We start from the raw sequence: 21918 nt of genomic DNA, 5'->3' as shown, positions 1-21918 counted from the left end.
CCCCCCCCTTTTTTTTTTTCTTGGAACGAGAGCCTATGTTCCTGCCACGGTGCAGCTTTGCAATCAAGGCTACCTGATGATATTAAACTGGAGATTGGGTAGCTGGCTTAGGTTTCTTGCTGAGCAGTTTCCAGCATCGAGTTTCCAGCATCAAATATCCTGGTGTGACTTGACTATCTGGCTAAAAATATTAGTGAAGGAGCAATCATTAATCTCTCCTGAAACCAGCGGGTGTCCTGACTGGAACAGTTCTGTCTGAGCTGTTGCAGAGGCTTTGCTGTGCCACTGCTTCCTCTAATTTGATTTTAGGGTGTCTCAGGGAGTGATGGATTTCTGTCCTTTCACACTGGCTACTTGCCTTGTGATGTTTAATGTGCAAAACCCTTTTCAAGCTGACAGATGGAAGGTTTAGGTTGGATGTTAGGAAGGGGTTCTTGGCTGAGGGGTTGAGGCCCTGGTACTGGTTCCCCAGAGAAGCTGTGGCTGCCCCTGAATCCCTGGAAGTATCCAAGGCCAGGCTGGACAGGGCTTGGAGCGACCTGGACTAGTGGATGTTGTCCCTGCCCATGGCAGGGGGTTGGAACAAGATGATCTTTAAGAACCCTTTCAATCCAAAGCATTCTGTGCTTCCATGATATCTTCCCTAATGTTATGGGAGCGATAATAAGGAGGGATAGTGCCCCTATTTCCTGTAATGACCAGGAGCAGGGGAATCAAACAGGGCTGAGGCATGGAAAATTACTTTGCCAAGGCATTGCCTGAAGCCTGTGGCAGAGCTGGAGCTGAATCCTTCTGACTTGCAGTAAGCTGCTGATGGTGCTGTCACGCACAACTCGCTGCAGGATCAGTGTTGATTGAGATGATGTGGGCAGATAAGCCACGTGAATGCCTTTGACTAATTCTTCCTGTCCCTCAGCTGCCCCTCAACTTCCTCCTTCCACTCTTCAGCTTCACTCCTGATGCCCTCAACCTTCCTCACACCCCTTCCATCCACCCTGTGAAATCCTGTCTGGGTCATTTGGCCCAGGAATTGCCTCCTGGGTTGGCCTCTGTCAGAGAGGCTGAAACAAGTTGGTTTTGGGAGGTGGTTGCTGGTCCTGTGGTGCCCCCATGAACACCCTGTGTCACAGAGGTGGTGATGGGTGTTTTAATCTGCTCTCTTGCCGTGATAATTCGAGACAGACCCAACTGCTTGCACCTCTTAGGTGGAGTTGTAACTGTGTCACTGTCTCCTCTCCGACGAGCAGATGGTTACAAAGCCTTGGGGGGAGTGGGAGCTGAAATCCTTCAGAGCATCCTCCCTCTCAAATGCTGTGTAAGGAGTGATTGATGCAAAGTAAAACAGTGCTAATTGCGATGGATGTGTACTGACAACTTGATAGTTGCTGTGATAATTACAGTAATTAGGGAGATGGCAGCATTTTTTTTTCCCTGTGTCTAGGCTATAAATGGAAAAGGTAGGGAGAGTGTGCATGGAAGGAGGGGATCCACGAGTCAGGCTCTGGGATGGCCCTGTACCTTGGGGGACAATGTGCCATGGTCCTGGCTGGGGAGGCAGCTTGGTGTCAGATTTGTGATGGCAATTCAGAGCTTGATTCTTGCTGAGCTTAAAGAGAACCGAGGGTTTAAATGTATCCTGACAATCTGGTTCCCAGCATCATGGAGTCAAGCCTGGCTGCTTTCCCATCAGAAGGAAGATCTGTATAACAAAGTGCAGTTCCCATTTCCTCGCTCGATCTTAAGCCGTTGAAGGAGAGGACAGGACTGACACTCCCTCCTGACCAGTGCTGTGTGTGTGGAATTCCAAGGATGTGCAATGGGAAAGACACATCTATAATTTGATCACTCCATTAATTGACTTCACAGCTGACAAATACAGAAAGGAGTTGAGGTTCTGGAATACACCATGTTTGTGTCTCCCATCTCCAGGCCAACAAGTCTGAGACAGCAGAAGGAACCAGTAGAGAGCTGAGTTTCAGCCATATTTTTATTGTATTTATGTTGATTCAAAGTGAAATGTTATGCACAGAGGAAGAAAACTTCCTTGGTTATGGGAACAGTAAGAGTTTAGGAAGTGTTAGAAAAAAGATGATGGACTGGATGGTATTCCCCACCTCCCACTTCAGGCTCCCTAACTGGGAGCAGATGGTTCCCAGTTTGAGATTCATACTGGTTATTTTTCATGCTGCTGAGCTTGGAGTCCATTTCTCCCAAATATCTGTCCCATGTTTCTTGAAAATTCTTGAATTATTTAAACCTACAGAGGATTTCAAATGCTACCTCAAGCATTTCTGCTTTTTGGCAAACTTATGTGCTTTATACTAGGCAGAAGAAAAACCCTATTTTTTTTTTTTTTAAATTCTACTTTTTATGTCTGGGTATAAATGGCAGCTGGGCATTCACTTATGGGCACTCTGTTAAGACAAGCCTTGAAAATGCAAACCTTCAGTGCATTAATGCATAAAACTCATTTTACTTGTGTAACGTGAACTGCTCGTGAAGGACAATGTCTGATCTCTGATCTTTCCTTAACACAGTACCTGAAATTAAAGAATTTTGAGGAGGAAGTCAGAGCCCAGCGAGACCTGGATGGGTTCCTGGCCAGAGCCAGCATCATCCTGGATGAAACAGCCACGTCCTTGGACGATGTTCTTCGGGAGATGCTGAGACACTTTGCGGAGGATCCCGAAAACATGGAGCCGAGCTGCAACTTTGAAAAAATCATGAGCACTTTATTCACAGATTCAGGGACCCCACGGGAAGGCAACGGTAATGAGCCCTTGATTTCCTTCTGCTGGTGGGCTGCTGTTGGTTTGCCATCCTTTCCATTGTGGTGGTGTGTTGAACCCTCCCTGCGTGGTCCCCAGGCTTGCATGCTGCATGTGACACTGTGGGTTGATTGCTCCATGTCACTCAGACTGAAGGGTCTCACATCTCCAGGGTTTTTGTGTTTTGGTGGAGTCCTGCCCCCTGTTTCATTAAGATGACACATTGTGGTGTTCTCTGGGGTGAGAAGTCCACAGTACCAGTGTCTTGTCTGTGTGGACCCTTTGGGTGTGCTTGTCCTCAGACAAGTGTCTGCTCTTCAGCCAAGAGACTCTTGCTGGTGTCTCTTCTGAAATGGCTCCTTTGCCTTGTGATTCTCCACCTGAATTCACACAGGCTGGGGAATTTGGCCTGCTCTGGATGAGCCTCTGGGGAGGGTTGAGCCTTTGTGTTGCTCCCAGCCCACTGGAGGAGACAAAAGACTTTGTTTTCCTCCAGAAACTCACTCAGGGCATCCCCGGCCAAGGTTGTTGGCTCCTGTGTCACCTTAAACTGTCAGCAAATGTCGTAGTGTAGTCTAAAACATAGCTGCCTTTTAGCCCAAGATGTGAAGAAGCTTAACTGAGCATTGTTTCTCTGTAGGCACCCATGATGTTTCAGAGTCAACAGGAATGAATAAACAAACATGTACATCGCACCACAAATGTAACTGTCACAGCCTGAGTGAATTTGTTTAACAGATATGTCGAGTCCTGAGCATGTAGTAAGCATGTTCATGCTTTGGTTACTTCTTGCTACCTGTCCTAGAGCTTCGCATTTAGAATCTTTTAATTTAGGCTTTCTGCCAATAAAGAGAAAAATGTAAGTAGTGCCATGAAATAGTGTGAGAGCAGTAGTTGGGAAGAGGGGGAGAGAGGGCAGGGGATTGGGAAGGCCATGCCTCTTCCAGTCCTGTCTCTGTGTGTGTGTTGGATAATGCTAATCTAATAACCTAATACTGCAGTAGGGTGATGCTGGGAGGAGAAAGCAGCTTCCTTTCCAAACCGTGAATAGTTTAGGGACAGAATTCAAAAGCAGCAGGACAAATGTTTCCATCTTTTCTCTGTCAGCCCCCCCACCCCCCACCCCTGCCTAAATCCACTGTGCAGATAGGAATGCTTGGGATTAGTCCTTCCATTTGAAAAGGAGATGTTATTTACAGTCGCAAACCAAGCCTGGACAGCCTGTAACACTTCCCTCTCTTCTTTTCCTAGTTCACCTCTTATCAGATACGATCCAAGGGGTCACAGCGACAGTCACAGGGGTGCAGTATCAGCAGTCCTGGCTCTGTATCATGTAAGTACCTGGACTGGATGAACAAAATCCACTGGCTGCCCAAAACTTGTAAATTTTGTCTGCTTTTGGGGAGAATAAGAGGTTCAGAATGTACCTTTTTGTGTTAAGGTGGTGATGCCTTTTCCATCCATCCAGGGGTTGAATGGTGGCACATGTCTTACAGTGTCTTTCTGCAGGGGAAAAAAGTAGTAATAATAAAGTTAATATTAAATGAGATGTGAATCAGAAAAAACGTCAAGGTGTTTAAGTTATCTTACAGAAAGCAATATAGTTTACAGTGGGATCCCAGTCTCAACTTTAGGCTGCTCCTCTTTGCAAATCAACCTGGGCAGAGGTGACCACAGTCTCTCCAGGGCATTAAGCTCTTGGATGCTGTAGAAATCCGGTGTTAACAAGCTAAGAATGCTGAAAAATGAGACAGAAAGTGGTAATTACTGAGAAACGCTAATAAAGGAGCTTCTCAAAGGGACAGGCAAACTGGTTCATGGAATGCTTTCCCTGCCAAAGTCTGGGAGCTTGTACCGAAAGATTTCTGAGGTCCTTTGATGGAAACATCTAAACTTTTGACTGAAAATTGAAGTCAGACATTCCACGCTCTTTAGACACTGATTACTTTGTCTGACAATTAATTCAGACGCTGATTAATTGTCAACACTGTTAAACATTGGAGCGGGCCCTTAAGACAGTGAGGGCCCTGTCACCTGGGATTTATGAGGCGTGGTGGCTTCTCCCCAGCTTCTTCCACTTGACCAAAGCTGGGTTTTGAAGTCATTGTTTCAAAGTCAGGCATGTGGGGTGAGCCAGACTGGCCCTGCACAAAGGACAGGCCAGGACCTGGCTCACTGAGCCAACCCAAGCAGTGCCATTTTTGCTCTGTCTCTTGCTTTAAGCATATGCAGAATCCAAGTCAAGTTGTCAAGAAATATGTTAATTCCCAGAGAAATTACTAGGATATGTTGGAGAGGTGCCTAAAGGCAGGCACATGTTTGAGCCTTCACAGCCAGTTTGCTGGGACAACTGTCACAATAGCTTTCCTTCCACTGGCAGTTCTTCCCCTGCCCTTTGCTTATGGCTGGGAAAAATGGGGAGGATTTTGCCTTGGAAATAGATGATTTAAAAAAACAAGGCGAAAGAGCCCCAAACAAAATAACACCAACAAATAAGAAAAAAACCCCTTACCCTTGTTTTTAATCTCTTATGAAAGAGAAAGATGTGATCTCAATGTGAAAAAAGAAACAGTTCCATATCAGGGCTGTGTCTTGTGAAATAAGTGATGAACTGGATGATCTCTGTGCTCCATGTGCTCTACTTTTACACCAGGCATGTACAGAGCAGCTTGCACAAAGAAAATGAGTTTATACAGTAAAATGCCCTCAACCAGGAGGACTTTGGAGCAGTTTTCTCCACTTTGGGTGCTGTGAGGAGCAACCATAAGGATATGAACATCCTGCTGATGTAGAGGGTGGAATTTTCTACTGTGGGATGTGACACAGCTCTGTATGGAGGGGTTTGGAGAGTGTTGACTTAATGACAAAGCATTCTAGAGGTCTCGATACAAAGGCTGTGGTTACACACATGAGACTGGAAAGGGTGGGTTCAGCCTCTTGTGGAAAGGGAGCCAAAGCTTTAAATGCATCCATGTGAGTAATCCTGGCTTCCAAGACAAGAGATGATTTGAAAAATAAGCTCACAGCCCGAAGGTGTCTTGTGCAAAACTTTCCTTGTTTCTTCCTTTTGTTGCTCTGAAGAGGCAGAAGAAAGTGGTGGGAAAGCAGTGATGAGTTATTAACTATAATTATCTAATTATTGCACTGTATTTCTGCTGGAGCTATTGTGCAACAGATTGTGAGCCATATTTTTAGGTCTTAGATTTTTCTTGAAGTCAGATTGCAAAACAACTTCCCAACCTCTGAAGTAAAAGGAATTTGTTGATTGAAAAAAAAAAAAATTTCCGTATGAGTGGGAAGGACCTTTAAGATATCTTGCTGTTCTTTATCCTTGCATTTAGTCTGTACTCTTTGCTAAATTTTAAATCAGCCCTGCTGGGTTTGTGCACCTTAACCAACATTTTATTCCTAGTGGATGAGATAAATAGAGTATCATGATGGCATTTTATTAATGAGGAAGAGCAGCTCGGAGAGGTGGTTTTGGTGGTGTTGCTTCTGCACTGATTATGAGGGGAAATTACAGCTGAAGTGAGCTTGGAGTCAGAGAGAAAGAACTTGTGTAGGATTTTTGCTGAGTTGTGCAGAGCCTGGCTGCAGAAGAACATTCCTAATGGAAATAAAAACGGGTTTCCCTCTCTTCTGTGCTGGAAAGGAAGGCTCTTCTTTCTCTCCTGACTTTCCTCAGTGGGAAGAGCAGTGGGGAAAATGTGGGGTTGAAATAGCTGTTCTGCTTCTGTTGGAATTGGTGCTTTCCTGATGGTTTCAGGTCTAGTGAGGCTCCAGCAAGGCTGGGTTTACCACATGGATCTGGGCTTTATCCTCATGGCAGAACAAACCCTTAGGGAATTGAAGATCTCGAGGTTTGAATGTTCCACTCAAGTCCAGGAAAAGCATCTTCTGATTCATAATTGGCTTTAGGGGTGGTTTGGTCCAGAATGCCCCAAACCTGATCTTGCTGAAGCCATCCCAGGATACATAAAACTTATGGAAACCTTGAGATCCTTCCATTAAAATGAGAGCTGGGAGTAGCAGAGCCCTTCATCGCCCCAGGGATCAGCAGGGTTCAGCTCGGGGAGAATGAAGGTTGAAGAATCACCACATATTTGTGTCTGTGGTGACTTTCTTACTAGAAAGCAAATATTTAGGGTTACAGATGAGCTTCCTCAGTCCAGGAAGTGCTCTCATACCTCAGAAACCATGGGCACAACTCTTCTTGTCCCTCCTATTCATAACATTTGCCAGAACAGGAAGACACAGACTGGGATGGAGATCTTTCTGCTTCACTGTGAAGCTGCTGGTTGTTGTTTCATTAGAGAACCTGGGATGAGGTCCTGTCCCAGAATGAGGGATGGTGAACTGTTTTCATTGGTTATTTATCCATGAGGAAGCTCAGCTGCTGGTGGGACCTCTGGGAGATACTTTGATGCCCCTCCATGAAGTGACTGAACCAGGTAGAGGCACTGCCAGGAAGGAGCTCAGAATTCCCCATGAACCACCCAGCAATGCCATGATCCAGAGCGTGCAGGGGTAAACTTGGATGCTTTGCATGTCTGGCTTGGGAAGGGTGGGGAAGAAACTCCTGTGAGAGCCACTGATTTTGGTGTTCCACAGTTCTGTGGCTCAAAAAGCCCAAGGAAATCCTCCCTTATCCAGGGGAGGGAATATGAACAAGTGACTCTTATCACAAGCCAATTCCTTCTTCCACTGCTGAAATATGGAGGTGAAAAGGCCTAAATTTTCCTGTTTTCCCTTGGAGTGAAGGATCCCTGATGTTAAAGGAACTCTTGACTGGGTGCTGGTGGATCTCTGTCCCTGGTGTCCTCCAAGGAGAAATCCAGCTGTGTGGGTCATGGTGCAAATGCTCTCTGAGCTGAGTTGGAACTCCCAGGCATCACAGCTTCCAGGCTATATTCTCCTTGCCAGGAGATAAGTATAATTGCTTATTTTCAAAGCTGAATCTTTAGGAAAACGTGCAAGCAAGCTATTTCAGAGTCTGGATTGAGCAGTTGGAGCACCATTTCCTTTGGCTGGATGGATAAGGCACATGGATTGGTGAAGGACTTATTTTCAGTGCATTAAACTGGTTTGCTAAAGTTGTTTTAACAGGCAGAGCAGAGGGGGAAAAGAGCCTCTCTGCAAGCAGAGAGTGGTTTAGTGGTTTGTGTGCTCTGTGTTGCTATAGAATTTCTTACCCTGATGTTGTGGTGTCATGGCAGTGATTCCTGTGGAGGAGCTGAACTCGGAAAAACCCAGGTAGCCTTTCAAAAATGGGTATTGTGAGATTATGTGGGATAACAAGCTGTTCAAAAAGAGTCAAATTTGTGTAGTAAATTCCAGATTTAATGTATAACTGATGTTTGTGTGAAAGGTGTTTCCAGTGTCTCTCTCAACAGAGGTAATGCAAAGCCTATTTTGTGTGTTTAAGGATTTTTCCAGAGGTCTGTGTGTCTATAGAAAAGTCATGTTGTTTCTGATTTAGCTGTTGAATAGATTTCCAATAGAGATGCTTCAGTTACTGTGTATTCCTCACATTATCCCCTTCTTTTAAAGGGCAAAATGGGAAATTAAACAGTTCAATTCTTTAAAACAAATATTTTCCTTTAGAGGAATGATTACAAACTTTGGAGTCCTGTAAACAAGAGCCTCTTCTCCAGAATTTACAAGCTTCTTCTCTCAAGTGTTCTTTAGGCTCAGAGAACTGCATATTTTTCTTTTAAGGGCCTTTCCACCCTGGTTGAGTTTTCCCAGATTATACTGGAGAGATGAAGCTTTTGCAGGTGCAGTTGTATGAAAAGAAAGTCTCAAATTCAAACCCTGCATTAGGAATGTGGGTCCTGAAGGAGAAAGATGGATTGTTTTAGTGCCTGTAGGGTGTTCACAGGGAGGAGATGTCACCTTAGAGAATCATTAGGGTTGGAAAAGACCTGTAGGATCATCAGGTCTGACCAACACCATGGTGTTCACCACTAAACCATGTCCCCAAGTGCCACATCCATCACCTGCCAAGTGTTCTTTGAGTTGAGAGAACCAATAATTTGTTCTAAGGGCCTCTCTACCCTGGTTGGGTTTTCCCAGATTATGCTGGAGAGCTGAAGCTCTTGCAGGTGCTGTTGTATGAAGTCTCAAATTCAAATCTTGCCCATTAGGAATGTTGGGTCCTGAAGGAGAAAGATGGATGTTCCAGTGCCTGCAGGGTGTTCACAGGGAGGAGATGTCTCCTTAGGGAATCATTAGGGTTGGAAAAGACCTGTAGGATCATCAAGTCCAAATTCAAACCCTGCATTAGGAATGTGGGTCCTGAAGGAGAAAGATGGATTGTTTTAGTGCCTGCAGGGTGTTCACAGGGAGGAGATGTCTCCTTAGAGAATCATTAGGGTTAGTAAAGACCTGTAAGATCATCAGGTCTGACCAACACCGCGGTGGTCACCACTAAACTGTGTCCCCAAGTGCCACATCCATCACCTGCCAAGGGTTCTTTGAGTTCAGAGAATCAATTAATGTTGTTTTAAGGGCCTCTCCACCGTGGTTGGGCAGGAGAGCTGAAGCTCTTGCAGGTGCTGTGTGATGAAAAGTAATTCCCAAAACACACTGACCTGTAGGAAATACTTTCCCCTGGAGGGATCAATCCCGGAGGGGATGAGTCTTCCTGGAGCCCAGCAAAATGTGGATTTTTACCAGTCCAAAACCTCATCCAACTTGTGGCTGAAACAAGGCCGTGCCAAGCTGTGGGTGAGCTGGCTGGGCACAGCTCCATTCCTCACTTTCAGAGTCTGGATTCTGAAGGCTTGTGCCTGGAGCTGCTCCATGGAGGAAGATTTATTTGCACGGGACAAGAACAAGAAGTGTCATTGTTGTTCTGTGTGGGGACAGGAAAAGCCTGGCTGGCTGATTACCTCTGCTGGGCACTTTTTCTTACTGCAAGGGATAATTTGTTTCTGAATTAACTTCCTTTCTTGCCCTGTTTAAAGAGGGTTTCTGTTTCTCTTGGGTCTCCATAGTTTGACCCTTTGTATGATTTGGTTGAGAAATGTGTTATTACTCTGATAAAATCTTGGGTGTGGGGCAGACCTGAGGCACGTGGGACTCGGTGGATCTGGGCTTTTGGGGGAGCGTTGCCAGTTCTCACCATCCCAGAGCCACACTCAGCTGGATGTAGAGAGGAGGAGAGCAAAGCAGAATTGGTGCTATAATTTAAATGCCCTTTTTTTTGAGTTCAATTATTGGAGGATCAAGATAAAATTGCTGAGAACTCAACCTGGCATCTCATTAAATCACAGTCCAGCATTTCCTTGTGTGACTAATCCTGGGTGAAAATAGATTTTTTTTTTGGCCAAAGCAAAGGAGAATCAAATGTAGCTCAACTCAAACCCAAAAGGAACCTGGAGGCTTTGGCCAAACCAGACTTGATTTAGAGTCAGCTGAAAATGTCTTGCTAGTTCTCAGCTTTCTTTGAGGGGCTTTGGCTGTTTGCCCTTCAGATTTTTTTCCTCTTGGTGGGAATTTATTTAAGTGCTACTTGAAAAAAGTTGTTTCATTTTGGAAGTGACTTTCCTCTTGGCCTGAGCTATGCTGAGTTTTCTCCATGTGAACCAAATGACTTTTTTTTTTTAATCCTTTACAAATATTTGCACAAGTCTAGTAGGTACTGCAGTTTTGATTTGTATTATATTTGCATCTGGATTGTGGAATCAAAAGTGGGAGCTGTAAGTGCTAGACCAAGGAATAGGATTTGAGTCAGCTAAAAAATGGCTTAAATTTGAAGAAAAGCTTGAGAATGATGCAGAAGTGACTTGGCCTTGCACTGAAAGTGCTGAGACAGCACTTCTTTCCCCCCAAATAAATGGATGTAAAAGGGAGCCCAGACCGAGTGCATTCTGCACAAAGGCAGAAAGGCTCAGGGACATCCCACCTTCTCTGTGACACCTGCTTAAAACTGGTTTTAATCTGGTTTGCCCTCACTAAATTAACTCCAGCTTGATTTATGAAGGTATTATTGACCTGAATTGTGTGTACATTGACCCTACTGGGCTGGAAATTCTTCAGGGACCCACACGCAGCTTTACAGGTGTGGTACTGGGATTTAGGTGCAGTGTCAGTGTCAAAAGAGCTCTTCAGAGAAAAGTTGGGAGAAACTCTTATAGGTGTGAGAAGCCTCAAACTCCAGCACTGTGGATAGAATCGTTTCAGATAAAAATGGTTAATAATGACAGTGTTTTCCTTGGTGTCTTGTAAATGTGCTCAGCGTTGCTAAATCTTCCAGAGCTGCTGCTGCTTCCACACTTTCCCAGTCCCTCAAGTTAAGGAAACACCAGGTTTTGGTGTGCCAACCAGGAGAATTAGCCTGTATTTGAAAACCATTCAGTAACAAAGAACAGCCTTTTAGTCAAGTTTTCCCCTCCATACTCAAGAAGCTCTTGAGCTGAAGGGGTTTGTAACCCTGTAGAGTGGCACTGTTGGCAAGATTCTTGTCTCTGGAAATCATGGCCCTGGAGACAAGTTCCTGGAGCTGGAACATAACCCTGTCACTTCAGGGAGAAAGCTTTACTACAGGAGAACGTGTGGCTTGCTTAATTATTGCACTTTATGATAGGTTTTTCCAAATAACTTTGTAGTTCAGTAGTTTCTTGCTAGGTCAGGTCCTGCCTGGTGGGCATGGTAGGGAAGAGATGATGTCTGGGAAGTGTTAGCACAGCTCTGTGAGCCACAGGCAGGTTATCCCTGCTTTGGCCATCTCTGGGGTAGAACTGATGTTCAAAATGCCCAGAAGAACCTTCCTTTTCAAAACAAATCAATGAGCTCAGCAGCTGAGGTTTGAAAACGCTGAGAGGAGAGCTCAAAATAAGGGTCATTTTTGCTGCTGGTGCATTAGCCATTTGCTGTTGGAGACCAGGTTGGGTGAAGGTGGGAGGACTGAAGGTGTCAGACCCGCTTGAAGGTTCTCCAGTTGGTCTGAATCCCAGAGTTTGTGCCTTCCCCCTTGGCTTGTCGAACTGTAACACAAGGAGAATTGTCTGCTCTCCAGCCACAGCTGGATTGCAACCAAGGGCTTTGATTCAGTTGTGAAAACAAGTGTTGTCTGTGTTCCTTTGATCCCCTGGGAGGAAGGACAGGGATTGTTGCAGATCCAGACTGTTGGTTTAGTCCAGGAGAAAACTTGCACTCTATTTTCAATTACTTTTAGAAGGTATTTATTCCTCACCTTTGGACCTGCCTGGAGATTTGTCTCTTCCAAAGCTGATTTGAGTAGAAAAAGGACACAAGGGGCTGTGGTGGAGGAAATAAATGAAACAGTGTCATCTTTCTCATGACCTGTATTGTTCTAATTAAGCTGTTTGGTTTCTCTCAGACAAGTCCCTTTGTCAGATTAATTTATATGAGTCGGCTGCTTCCAATCTGTGATCAGGAAGTCAAACTCAGTCAGAAAATACTCAGTGGTGTGATTATTTTTGAATGCAAATTATGAAGAATGTGATAGAAAATACAATGTTCCCCTGACTAGTGCGTTTCCAGCCAAAGGTCTTCAGGAGCTGTTCATGGAAGAGCCTCCAGGGTGCATGGCTGTGGGAATACATGTTAAAAGGAATGAAGTGGACTGGAATTATGGATGAGAAGTTAAAGGAGAAATAAATCCTATCGTAGAACCACAATAGGTGCTTTCTGGATGAATAAAAGGGAGCAAGCAGTTGAAATAACTTTGAGCCAGGAAAAAAAAAGAGGAGGGGGGGGAAAAAAAATCACTGTGAGGTAGGAAAACACTTCCATATCTTTTCCAGTGTTAAGAGGCAAACCCTGTGTACATATTTCACCAGTGCTTTTCAGGAGGGTTGAGAAAGGAGTAGAGGCTTTAAAGGCAGAGGAGCTGCAGTCCAGGCTGGAACTATCCACCACCTGCAACTGCACCAAGCCCCACAGTTTCCCAGCAGGAAAAATGACAACTAACCAGGTCCCAGCTCTGTTTAAACATCCCAGGGTGGGGACAGACCTGGTCTTCCATGGCCTCCAGAGGTGATCCCTGTGTTTATTTCAAACAGCTTGTTGCTAGTCTTTGTCTGGGGAGTCAAACAGCCACCCCGTGCCCAGCGGGGCTGGATTGCAGCCATGGATTTCCCTGGGAGCAGGAATGCTGCTTTCTGCAGCCTCTGTGGATCTTGAGCAAGGAGGTCAGCTTGGTTTGTGTAACATGTGTGCACCAGAAAGGGGAAAAATAACAGCTGGGAGCAAATGGGGAAAGCCATTACAACAGAGATCCACCCAAGGCAAAAGTGGAAATATATTGGTTTGGCACCTTGCCTTGATGTTTCCAGAAGCACTTTGGGAAATCAGGTGAAATGAAGTGTAATCTGCTTTCCAGTAATGTTTTTTAATAAGAGGCTTTTCTTGTAGAAGCTTCTGTAGCTCTGCAAATACTACGTGTGTTGTACTCTGTCATTTGGTGTCGTGGCTGTTAAAAAGCAGGTGGTGGAAGAGGGAGAGAATAAACCTTCAGATCGTGATGGTTATGTCCCATAGAAACAGGGATGTCAAGTTCTACAGAAAAAAAAACCAGCAGAATTGGGTAATAGTAACTTAAAATCACTTCTTAAGACTTCAGAAGGGACTCTTTTACAACCAACAGCATCTTGTGTTTCTCAGGGTTGAAATGTGTGTTTGTAAACCTCCTGCACCAGGAGAGGGCAGGCCTTGGGTTTTGATGCCAAGTGTTAACAATTCCCTCTTCCCCCACAGTTGCACTATAAAGTCCCTTCAACGACGTCACGTTTGCATCAGCCGCCTGGAGAGGCCTCAGAATTGGGGTGAAAACTCCTGTGAAGTGAGATTTGTGATACTGGTCCTGGCTCCTCCTAAAATGGTGAGTGTCGGGTTCTCCCAAGGTGGTTTTTCCTTGGTCTCCTCCTGGGGTTAATAACTACTGCTTTTAAAACACGAGGGGATGTGAAAAGGCCTGAGACCTCCTCAGCAGTTGTCAAGATGATTCATACTCTCCCAAGGGGTGGATTTGTCAGCTGTGTCCTCGTCTCATGGCTTTGTAGCCTGGTGGGGAGGAGGACACAGGTCCAATGTGTCTGCAGTCTCCATACACACCTGTGGTGCCTCTGTTACTCCACAGCTTCCCCCCCTCCTGCTTTACCACTTGAGCTGCTATTTTTAGAGCTGAGAAATGCTGTTCCTGGTTAAAGTCCTGCTTGTGAAAGGCTCTTGTGATTCTACAGCTGGTGCTCCTCTGGGTTACTTCCCAACCAACTCCCTTGGCGGGGCTCACAGTTACCCCCCTGCAGCAGCTCCAGGTGATGTAACCAAGAGGAAGATGATGGAATTTTGGGCTCTACTGCTGTAGGAGTGAGACTGTTTGGGAGCTGGGGTGCTTGTAAGGTGTCCCTGAGGTCCTTTGGGATCTGTTTTCATAGCTTTTGGCACTTGAAACATCAAGATTGAAGCTTGCTCAGGTGTCCTTACTGGTTCTTTGGTGTAGACAAGGCCAACAAATGGCTCAGTGAACACATTTACTCCACTCATGGAATATCCTGCGTTGGAAGGGACCCACAAGAATCATCCAACTTCAATATCATCAAGGTTAATTGGGGATCACCATCCTGTCTTCCTAGAAAGCACTGGCTTGACCAAGATGGGGTGTTCTTGCAGCTGATGGCCAAATGGTTCAAAGCTCAAGACCTTTTCACACTTAATCTGGCTCTTTACACCCTGGGGCTACTGAGTCTGTGCTTCTGGGAGGTGCTGGAGAGGCTGGAGACCTTTTCTGGGACAGGATATGTCCTGATTCAACTTCCTGCTCTCCAATGCTATCGGTGTGACCTTGGGACCTGCTGGTCTGGCCTGTCTGTCTCCTCCCGCCCTTGTTTAAATGGAAATACTGGTGTTTCCTTCTTCCCCAGGATTTCTGGCCGATCCTTCCCAACTCAATGCTTTTGGCATTAGACCTCCAAGCCCAACAGGCTGAAAACATATTGCCTTTCCTTGGGAAAAGCAGGAGGCAAAACAGCTGGGCCCGTGTGGGATGGCGGGGATCCGTCCCTCATTGTGTGGCCTCGTTATCTCCGCGCAAAGCACCCGGCAAACGGCTCCGCATCCGCTCGGAGCCTGAACCTTTGCAATTCCAATGGACAGCCTCAAATTAAGGAAAGGGAGCGGAGGCCAAGCCAGGGCTGCAGCTGCCAATATGCTTTTTATTTGAAACGAGGTGATGCAGCCAGCTCCAAGTGCGCATTTCTGGTGCAGCAGTTAAAATAATTAACCTGCTGACAGCGACCGATTAAACGGGGAGGGGGGGGAAAAAAGGCCCAGAAAACGGGCATCTGTTGTGCTGACAGCCCAGGTCCTCGGCCTCTTTAATATGGAGGATGGAAAAATCTCGAGTTTTCTTGCAGATATCTGTGCTCTTCCTCTAAATGGTTCAGTCATCTCCCTGGGAAAGCAAAGAACAGGGACAGCGTTGGGAATCTTGAAGCAATCCTTGAGGCCTCCTGCCCGAGAGTCGCTGCTGCTCAGAGGTGAAAGGTGGAGCCTCCTCTGTGATGGCAAATCCTGACTGGTTCAGTCTGAAAGGACCAGGCTTGCAAACTCTAAAAACAAGTCCCAGAGCAAATCCTTCCCTTAAATCCAAACCTTTCCCTAGAAACTTAAATGGAACGTGTCCTGGCAGATATGTCTACAGGGACTTCACTGATGATGGAGGGGATGATGTTGGAATCCTAGAATGGTTTGGGTTGGAGGGGACCCTAAAGACCCATCTCATTCCACCCCTTGCCATGGGCAGGGACACCTTCCACTAGCCCAGGTTGCTCCAAGCCTTCTCCAACCTGGCCTTGGACACTTCCAGGGATGGGGCAGCCACAGCTTCTCTGGGCAAATGGAGGAGAGGGTGATGTGAGTGATGGAAGAAGCACAACGTCAGTGATGATTTTGGGACCAGCTCGGTGCCACCCACGTGTCTGTGCCTCTGCACTGAGCCACACTGAATTATTTGGTTGTGTTCATGAAGAAATCGTTCATCTGTTGTGTTATGAATCATGGGAAGCAGTTCAGATCAATCACATATGCTCCCTACTGCTTTTCACAGCAGTGTGAGGAGCTTGGAGGCTGCCCAAAGGAAGGGAGTTTGTTTGGGTGTCTTTAGTAGCTGCCGCGTGATGAGTGTGAAGAGTAGCAAAGGTGGGTGGGTTAAAACTTTGCCTCAAAGGGAGCTTTTAATGAGCTCTGGTTCTGTGTAACTTTGCCTTGGTAGGTGTCTTATCTGTGGCCTGACCACAGTGGTGTGAGCAGTTGAGCAGATCAGGGTTTGTAGAGCTTGGGTTTGGTGGGTTTGTGCAGGGATGGGGAGCTCAGTCTCCTCTGCTGTTCCCTTTGTATCCAATATCCAAGGTGCTTGAAGCAATAAGAAAGCAGGTTTGGATTCTGCTTGAAGTTGTACCCTGAAACATGAGGCCTCTGGCTCACAGAAATGTTCAAGCCCACAAAAGGCACGTTTTCCTCAGGTGTTTTGAAAATTTCCTGTCCCTTCCAAATACTCAGTGAAGATGGACAAATGCTGCTCGTGTGTGTGCTCAGCTGCTTCTTTCCCATCCTTCCCTCTGTGCCAGTACATGCTTTAGCTGTGAGCTCTAAATCTCCACTTCTGCTGCCCGAATTACCCCAGGGTGACCAAGTGAGCTGAGTTTTAATCCCCAGAAAATAGAGATCTGATGAAGCAGGTGAGCACAATAATCTCAGTCTTTCAGATAAGATATCAGGACACTTCTCTGTGCTGGAACCTTGACTTACAGCACCTTTCCACCCCAGCAGCAGTAATGCTGAGGTGCCGTGAGATAGCAAAGACTTGGATTTGTCTATTCTTAGCAGCCCTGAAGAGAAACCAGGGATAAAATGCATGCTCAGCATGATTCAGCTTTGTATCGAGTCCTGAGAAGTTGATCAAGTCAAAGTGGTCAGTGCTTCTGGGCAGGACCTGCGTGGTGGTGCTTCACAAGGTTCTGCTGTGGTTGGTGATTTCACCTGCAACATCTTCCACATGTTCCTCACCTTCTCCCTCGGGTGTCTCTGGGATCCTGGAAGCCAGGCAGCTTCCTCTTCAGATGGAAACCCAGTGGGTTTATCTTTCAGGAGCATCGTTTTACAAGTGCTTTTTCTGTCTCTTATTTTTATTTATTTTTTTTTTTTCTGCTCAGAAAAGCACCAAAACGGCCACAGAAGTGGGCAGGACCTTTGCCACGATGTTTTCCGACATCACCTTTCGGCAGAAGCTCCTGGAGACCAAAACTGAGGAGGAGTTCAAGGAGGCCTTAGTCCACCAACGGCACTTGCTGACGGTGGTGAACCAGAGGCCCTCAGGGAGGAGCGATGGGCACAAGTCACACGGTCATAAACCACTCAAGGTAAGGCTGGCCAGCACCTCTGCTTCACTTGTGTCCAGGTGCATAAATCCTGGGGGATTTGGGGTGAGGAGGTGAAGCACTTGAGTCCAGGGGATGCAAGAAGCTCTCTGAGGAAGCACCGAGGCTTCCCCGAACGCCTGCTGGGTGTCCATCCACCTTCCTCACTCCTGCTGTAAATTAAAAAAAACAAAACCAAAAAAACACACTTCAAAGAGGCAGGTGCTGAAGGGATGCAGAGCAGTAGGGGGGTGAAATGGTTACAGGACTTTGATTCCAGATGCTTAATCAAGGGTGGGATTAATGGATCACTGTGTGTTGTCGGTCCAAGGTACTTAATCCTTACAATCAGAAGGCTCCTAAGGAAGCTGCTGCTTGTCTTTCCCTCAGCCAAAAGGCTTCTTGGCCATCTCTGCACGGTAATTTCACTTAAAAACTTGCCTGTCAGTATTTGGCCTGGCTTCTCCCTGTTTGATCTGTGGCTCTGTAAAGCATTACTTGCTCTGTGCTTTAAAGTTCGGGGGAAATGCTGTAACTCGGCTTTCTTTTCTGGAATTTCCTGTGTGTTGGTCATTGCTTTGTTTTTCCCTTCAGAAATCCATTCTTTAAGCAGACAGCATACCTGGAAAAACAAACTGGGCCATCTCCAGCATGCTGCTCCTGTCCCTGAATTACAAATAACCTGAAAGCTTTGGGTTGCCTACAGTGCAGGAGCTGCTTAACTTATCACTTCTCTCTCTCTTTTTTTTTTTTTCCTGGGATAGATTTAAGGGGTTTGATCTGCACATCTGGAAATGAGCAAAGCTCATGTTTTTCCCTGCAGAATCCCCTTGCTTATAGGTAGTGCTTTGAACTTTGCTGGACCCCATACCTGCTCTTAAGTTTGCAGGACAAGTTTTGAAACCCTCTTTAAACCCAGGTCGTGCAGGGCAGGGATGTTTGGAGCAGTGATTTGGGTAAAGTAGGTTTAACCCTTTATACTTGGCCTTTCAGAGGATGTTTATTAGAGTAGTTGAAGTGTCTGGCTCTGTCTTGTGCTAAAACTGGCCATTTTTAAAGGTGTCTAGGGTGAGTTTCTGGTTTGGTGAGCAGGAGGGCTGAGCTTGTGTTGGCCCTGGCACTGGTGATTCCTACCAGCCTTGTTGGAAAAGCAGCCTTGGCCAGGAAGGCCTTTGATGCCTCTGAGCCAGAGCTGTAGACAGTGACACTTGTTTCTTCAGCTCTTGCTTTTGGCATTGACAGTTGTCTGGAGTTGGTAAACTGTTGTTTTTAAACCCTTTTATCCTTCAGCCCTTGGGAGGTGCAGCTTGGGTTAGTGCCAACTCTGCTCTCTCATGTCCCTTGGAAGAAGCTCTTCCCCACCCTGCCTTGCCAGCACAGATCTTGAGAGCCAGGATGGAGGTGTCTTTTCCTGAGAGCCACCTCCAGCAGCATCCCCTCCCCCTGTGCAGTAACCTGGAGAGGAAGCATTTCACATCAGCACAACCTCACATGAGACCAGGGGTGTAATTTCAACCTGTGAACTACCCCCAGTGAAATAAAAACCCTGGAGCTGCTGTATTCTTACAGTGAGCTCTCAGGAGGGTGTGAAGTCTTGTGGTGACATGAAAATCTGCCTCCTGCCTCCCTTCTTCCCTCGGTCCTGCAGTGAGGGGGGAGAAAAGGGCCTTAAATTCTGTGTATGAGTGGGATTTTTGCAAGTGCTTGTTTTCACCTCTGCTAAAACACTGAGGGGGATGTGCCAGTCACATTCCATGCTGTGCCTACAGCACTGTCACTCTGCTTTGGCTCATCTCAGAGGATTATTTAGGCAAGGCTACGTACTCAATCATAATTAAGTCAGCCTGAAATCCTCTTGGTTACTGAGGCATCTAATTGTGATTTCGTTCATGGAGGAGCCCTGAACAGCTGTGATGTTTCCTGGCTGTGATTTTTGTGCCCTGTGTGGATTTGCTGGGGGGGGGGGGGCTGTGCATCAGCAGGAGAGAGGATATAGTGTGAGTCTCTGGTGTGTAAAACACTCATTCAGCCCTCCAGTACTTTTGGGGAGGGCTGAGAAGGGGTCAGAGTTGTTGGAGCTCATATTTTCTGATTGACTTTCTAGCTGCTGTTAAGTGCTGGCTCAGACTCTCCCAACAACCCAAGTAGTGGTCACCTAAGGCAAGAGACCTAAAGCAAGACATTCTAGGGATTCCTAGAATGGAAAGTGGATAATTCATGACCTTCTAGTTTGGGGGTTTTTTTGGTGTCCTCCTTTGCTGCTCTTTCCTGTTTTGTGTATTAAGAGCAGTAGGGGAAAAGCCCTGGATAGACTTGCAAAGAGGAGAAGAAGGAGCCTGAAGGAGGATTTGGTGCTCCTGAGCTGCAGTTCCTAAAGCTAATAAGCCTTGAGCTTTGTGTTCCTGAGGGATAAAGCTCTGGTCTCCTGGATAAGGCTACCTGGGGTCAGAATGTTAAATCAAAAGTGGTGGCAAAGCCTTGAGAGATGTGATATTATGAATGGAAGTGGGAAGCCAATGGACCAACCAAACTTAACACTCTGAGGGAGAAAGAAGCAGGGAATAGCAGTCCAAGAAATTCCCAACACTGGAGTGTACAAAGGAGATTAAAAAGGACAAGAGTGAAGTGTCAGCACTGTCCTTACCAAGGTTTTGGAAGACTCAGAAGGTGGCAGGAGGCAAAAGCCAGACTGAAACATGGAGTGGAGTTGGACAGGAAGGGTGTGTGGTGGGATAGGTTGGGGGGTAAAAGCAAAATCCAAAAAGGGCTACAACTTCAGAGGTCAGTAAACTTGGTCTTTTATGTTTTATATTTTTTTATCTTTTATAACTTGGTGTTTTAGCAGCCTTCCAGTGCCTAAAGGGGACTGCAGGAGGGCTGGAGGGGGAATTCTGCAGGGACATGGAGTGACAGGACAAGAGGGAAGGGTGTTAGGCTAGAGGAGGGTAGATTTATGTTGGATATTGGGAGGAAATTGTTCCTTGTGAGTGTGGTGAGGCCCTGGCACAGGTTGGGCAGAGAAGCTGTGGCTGCCCCTGGATCCCTGGAAGTGCCACTCACAGCTCCCTACAAACAGGCTTTGTGCCCAGGTGCCCTTTCCCTGCCTGCCCCAGGAGCTGCCCTGTGCCTCTGCCCCGGAAGATGAGACACCCTGAGCATCATTTTCCCCGTGCTCAGTGCAGCATGATAAGTAAACATCCTTGTCATTAAAGCCATTGTGATTCTCTGGCTGACTCATGCCTTCAGGAATCTCTTTCTGGGGGGAAAAAATTAAATTGCTTTTTGAGTGCATATGGCTTTGATGTCCAACCCCGCCACTGAATGTGGTTGAGGATCTTGGCTTTTTCAGAAATCCTTAAAATGCAGATGTTTTGCTGGTGTCTGCCAGCGTCACATCTGTCTTTTCATCCCCACTCTTCAGATTAGGCTTTAAACTGTCCTAAAATTCTACAGGGATGTTGGCAAATTGCAACAGAAATAAGAATGAAATATGAGATAACAGATCCTGATAAAGGAGCTGGTCCTCTGAGGTGTCTTTTACACCCCAAACCCTCGAGTTTGTTGTGCCCAGTGCACTCCTCCTGAAGGAAAAGTTGCCTTTCTGTGTTTTATTTATCCGATCTTCCAGGTGCTGCAAACAGGTGAGTCCCAGCAGAGAGGGTAAAGCTGTGTGTAGTCTATTAAATGAGCACTGTAGCATCAAGTCCTTTCTAAAGCATTAATTTTTATCAGTTTCCACATAAACCAACCAAAGCAAGAGCTCCCTGCTGTTCTGAGATCATCTCTCCGTGTAAATTTTGGATCTGTTATTTTTTTATTTCCCCCCCTTACACCCTCTAGCAGAGGTTATAAGTCTTTTGTGTCTAATTCTGCACCAAATATATGAAAAGTTTTAAATGAACCAGCTGGGGTTGTTATCACTCCAGAAAGGTGCATTGGATTTTCAGAGTAGTGTGTGTGCTCTGAGAATAACAGGGGAAAAAATCTGACAGGTGCCTCATTTGCAAGTGTTGCCTACTCTGACTCTTTCCATGTGCTTTCCATAAGGATGGAGTTGTGAGAATTGGGAGGCTGAGAGTCAATAGCAGCTGTCACCTTTTCCTGACAAGCTCCTTGTTGCCTGTGGTGAGCATCAGATCATATCACCAATCACTCTGCACCTTGCAGGCCCCCAGACCAGAAATAAAAGGGAATATGTTGGATATTTGGAACCCTTTCACAATGTTCTTACTGCCTTTTAACGGGAAGAATTATGGTTTGGATTTATGTGAAGTTATTCAAGGTTATTTTCTTTTGGTTGTGGAGTTTGAGGTGCAGAAAGCCTTAATTCCCTTACTACAGCTCTCTGAGGTCTCTTTTCCCATGGAAATGCCAAAGGATGGAGCACTTACTGGGCATCCCCTTCATGTGGATTTGGGGGAAGAGTTTTTTGTGCTGGAATCTAAAGAAGAAAGTTGGCATCTCTGACGTGATGTTTAACCCCAGGGTACCCAAGGTCCAACCATCCCAGGGGATCATCAGCTCCCTCACCTGCAAAACCAGGGATACAGATAGGAATGGGAGGGGAAAAAAGGGAAGGAAGGGAGGAAAACAGGGTGGTCTGGGGGGGGGGGGGATATTTTCTCATTTACAATGCTACTGAGGATATAAATCGAGGCCCGACGAGTTTATTTTTATTATCACGACAAGATGGGAGTTGAATGCCCTATTGAAAACGAGCAGCTCTGCCCCTCTCCGGGCTGAATGAGGAGGTTAATCTCTTTAAC

General features: G+C 46.1%; 1 protein-coding gene across 3 annotated transcripts in view; it reads left to right on the top strand.

The window, feature by feature from the left end:
* The window catches only part of SLC4A11 (solute carrier family 4 member 11), a 92834-nt gene that overhangs the window by 35769 nt on the left and 35147 nt on the right, over positions 1 to 21918 (top strand). For 2 of the 3 annotated variants that reach the window (XM_039388339.1, XM_027712687.2), the window contains 5 exons: positions 2538 to 2769; positions 3409 to 3471; positions 4020 to 4101; positions 13494 to 13617; positions 16949 to 17155. In XM_039388339.1, coding sequence (XP_039244273.1) covers positions 2538 to 2769; positions 3409 to 3471; positions 4020 to 4101; positions 13494 to 13617; positions 16949 to 17155 — 708 coding nt within the window. The remainder of the gene's footprint in view (positions 1 to 2537; positions 2770 to 3408; positions 3472 to 4019; positions 4102 to 13493; positions 13618 to 16948; positions 17156 to 21918) is intronic. The other variant, XM_027712688.2, reaches the window with a different exon arrangement.

The sequence above is a fragment of the Pipra filicauda genome, unplaced genomic scaffold (assembly GCF_003945595.2).
Source record: "Pipra filicauda isolate LSUMZ 115617 unplaced genomic scaffold, ASM394559v2 scaffold635_size200075_pilon, whole genome shotgun sequence".
Taxonomy (NCBI): Eukaryota; Metazoa; Chordata; class Aves; order Passeriformes; family Pipridae; genus Pipra; species Pipra filicauda.
This window is presented reverse-complemented; position numbering and strand designations above follow the sequence as displayed.